Here is a 2,500-nt window from a genome sequence, read left to right as displayed (position 1 = left end):
CAGCATTTGAGAGGGTTGTAGCTTTCATATGAGCGACTTCCGAAGCCAATTGATTAATATTAGCTAGCTTGTGACCAAACTTATGGGAAGGATGAGAAAGCTCTAGAACAGAGGTGGGCAAACATGTGGCCCAACGAGCCATTTCATCTGGCCCACAGAGCCCTTCTGAAGACAGACAACTTTAAAAAGTGTCACTCTCACCTGGCATTTTCAAAATGGCTACCACATTCATCTAAATACATTTCATTACATGCAGCAATGAAAAACCCAACAAGTTGTCAGTGTATACTATTTACTACTATTGACACAAGATTTGCCTGCAACATCTGGCCCTTCAGTTAATATTCTAAACTCAATGTGGCCCTTGAGCCAAAATAATCGAGTTTGTTTGGTTGGTTCTAGAAGCGGGGTTTGGTTGGAAGGTTCTAGAAGCAGAGTTTGGAAGGTTCTAGAAGCAGAGTTTGGAAGGTTCTAGAAGCAGAGTTTCTTTGGAAGGTTCTAGAAGCCGAGTTTGGTTGGAAGGTTCTAGAAGGAATTTGGTTGGATGGTTCTAGAAGTAGAGTTTGGTTGCTAGGTTGCTAGGTGGCTCTCACCTGTTCTGTGGTGCGAAGGGCACCTGGTCGAGGGGCAGCATGCTGTCGGGCCACGGAGCCGTCTGATTGGGCGGCACCTGCTGCTGCTGAGAGAACTGGTGCACCATGCTCATGTCCATGTTGGATTGGCCTGCAGACACACACACCAGACACACACACACACACGCACGCACACACACACACACACACACACACACACACACACACACACACACACACACACACACACACACAAAATGTGAGCTTTTATGAGTGACGTGTGAACAGACATCACATGTTGTCCTGTGTAATCAACAGGAGAGAGAGAGAGAGAGAGAGAGAGAGAGAGAGAGAGAGAGAGAGAGTCAGGGAGAGAGAGAGAGAGAGAGAGAGAGAGAGAGAGAGAGAGAGAGAGAGAAAGAGAGAGAGAGAGAGAGAGAGGCCGCAGTGTGTACTGTATGTTTCAGACATTATAATGTGAGACCAATATCCCCTCACCTCTAGAGAAACAGACAGACAGACAGTGTGTCAGTCAGTCAGTCAGTCTGACAGAACATCAGTCAGACAGACCGACAGATCAGACAATTTGTCTGACAGACAGTCAGACGGTCACAGACAGACAGACAGAAAGTACCTCAAATAGACAGACAGTCAGTACATCAGAGACAGTACGTCAGACAGACAGACAGACAGACAGACAGACAGACAGACAGACAGACAGACAGTCAAACACAGACACAGATAGACAGACAGACAGACAGACAGAAAGTACCTCAAACAGTCAGTCAGTACATCACTCAGACAGAGAGACAGTTCGTCAGACAGACAGACAGACAGGCAGGCAGTCAAACACAGACACAGACAGACAGGCAGATAGGCAGACAGACAGTCAAACACAGACACAGACAGACAGGCAGATAGGCAGACAGACAGTCAGTCAGACAGAATGTGAATTCCAATATGCAGACTTCCGTCCTCCCTTGCTCACTTGCCGGCTTGTGACCTCATGATGACAGAAAATGGGGATGGTGAATGAAGAATAGTCCTCCAAAAGTTGAAGGAAACTTCACTGTTTTCTCCACGGAGAAACAGAAAGACAGAAAATTCGATTCCATTGTTTTCAATAGAACCCCTTACACTGGCGCCGATGTCCGCGGACATTCGCCGATGTCGGATAGCAATTAGAGACAAGTTCTATTTTGTCGGCGCCGCCCGTTGACTATCAATGCAACGTTCGTGTGAAATTGGGTTTGGAGGTCTGAATTATTTCGGAGGCGAAAGTGTGCCGCAGTGCTGTCGGAGCCTATGTGCTGTCGGAGCCTATGTGCTGTCGGAGCCTATGTGCTGTCGGAGCCTATGTGCTGTCGGAGCCTATGTGCTGTCGGAGCCTATGTGCGGCCGGCCTTAGACGGGAGTCTGCATATTGGAATGCACCCAGACGGACAGGCTGTAGTATTTATTTCCCCCCCCTCACCTCCAGCCATCATCTGTGCCGGCAGCATCTGACGCGGACCCGGCTGACCTCCGGGCCTGAGCTGGGCCGCGGCCCCGGCTGCGTTGGGCACCATGCGGCCGTGCATGCCTGCTGGCGCCCCCTGGAGGCCCTGGCCGGCGGAGGACGGGGCCACGGCGGAGCTGCTCACCGCGGGGCCATGGGGGCCCCATCCCCCCTCCTGCTGGAGCCCCGCCCCACCACGGGGCCCGTTGGCACCCATCACACCTGAGAGAGGAGGAGGAGAGGAGGAGGAGAGGAGGAGAGGAGGAGGAGAGGGGAGAGGAGAAGAGGAGGAGGAGAAGGGGAGGAGAGGAGAGGAGGAGGATGAGGAGAGGAGGAGGATGAGGAGGAGAGGAGGGGAGAAGGAGGAGGAGGAGAGGGGAAGGAGGAGGAGATGATGAGGAGGAGGAGGAGGAGGAGAGGAGGAGAGGAG

The 2,500-nt window shown here is 51.9% G+C and overlaps 1 protein-coding gene across 1 annotated transcript in view; it reads right to left on the bottom strand.

Moving 5' to 3' along the window:
* ncoa2 (nuclear receptor coactivator 2) overlaps window positions 1-2,500 on the bottom strand; it is a 111,724-nt gene that overhangs the window by 49,257 nt on the left and 59,967 nt on the right. Inside the window, exons 15-16 of the mRNA XM_063206385.1 lie at window positions 2,047-2,292; window positions 594-723 (exon numbers count right to left, since the gene is read on the bottom strand). Of these exons, the coding sequence (XP_063062455.1) occupies window positions 594-723; window positions 2,047-2,292 (376 nt within the window). The remainder of the gene's footprint in view (window positions 1-593; window positions 724-2,046; window positions 2,293-2,500) is intronic.

This window comes from Engraulis encrasicolus, chromosome 9, assembly GCF_034702125.1.
Source record: "Engraulis encrasicolus isolate BLACKSEA-1 chromosome 9, IST_EnEncr_1.0, whole genome shotgun sequence".
NCBI lineage: Eukaryota > Metazoa > Chordata > Actinopteri > Clupeiformes > Engraulidae > Engraulis > Engraulis encrasicolus.
This window is presented reverse-complemented; position numbering and strand designations above follow the sequence as displayed.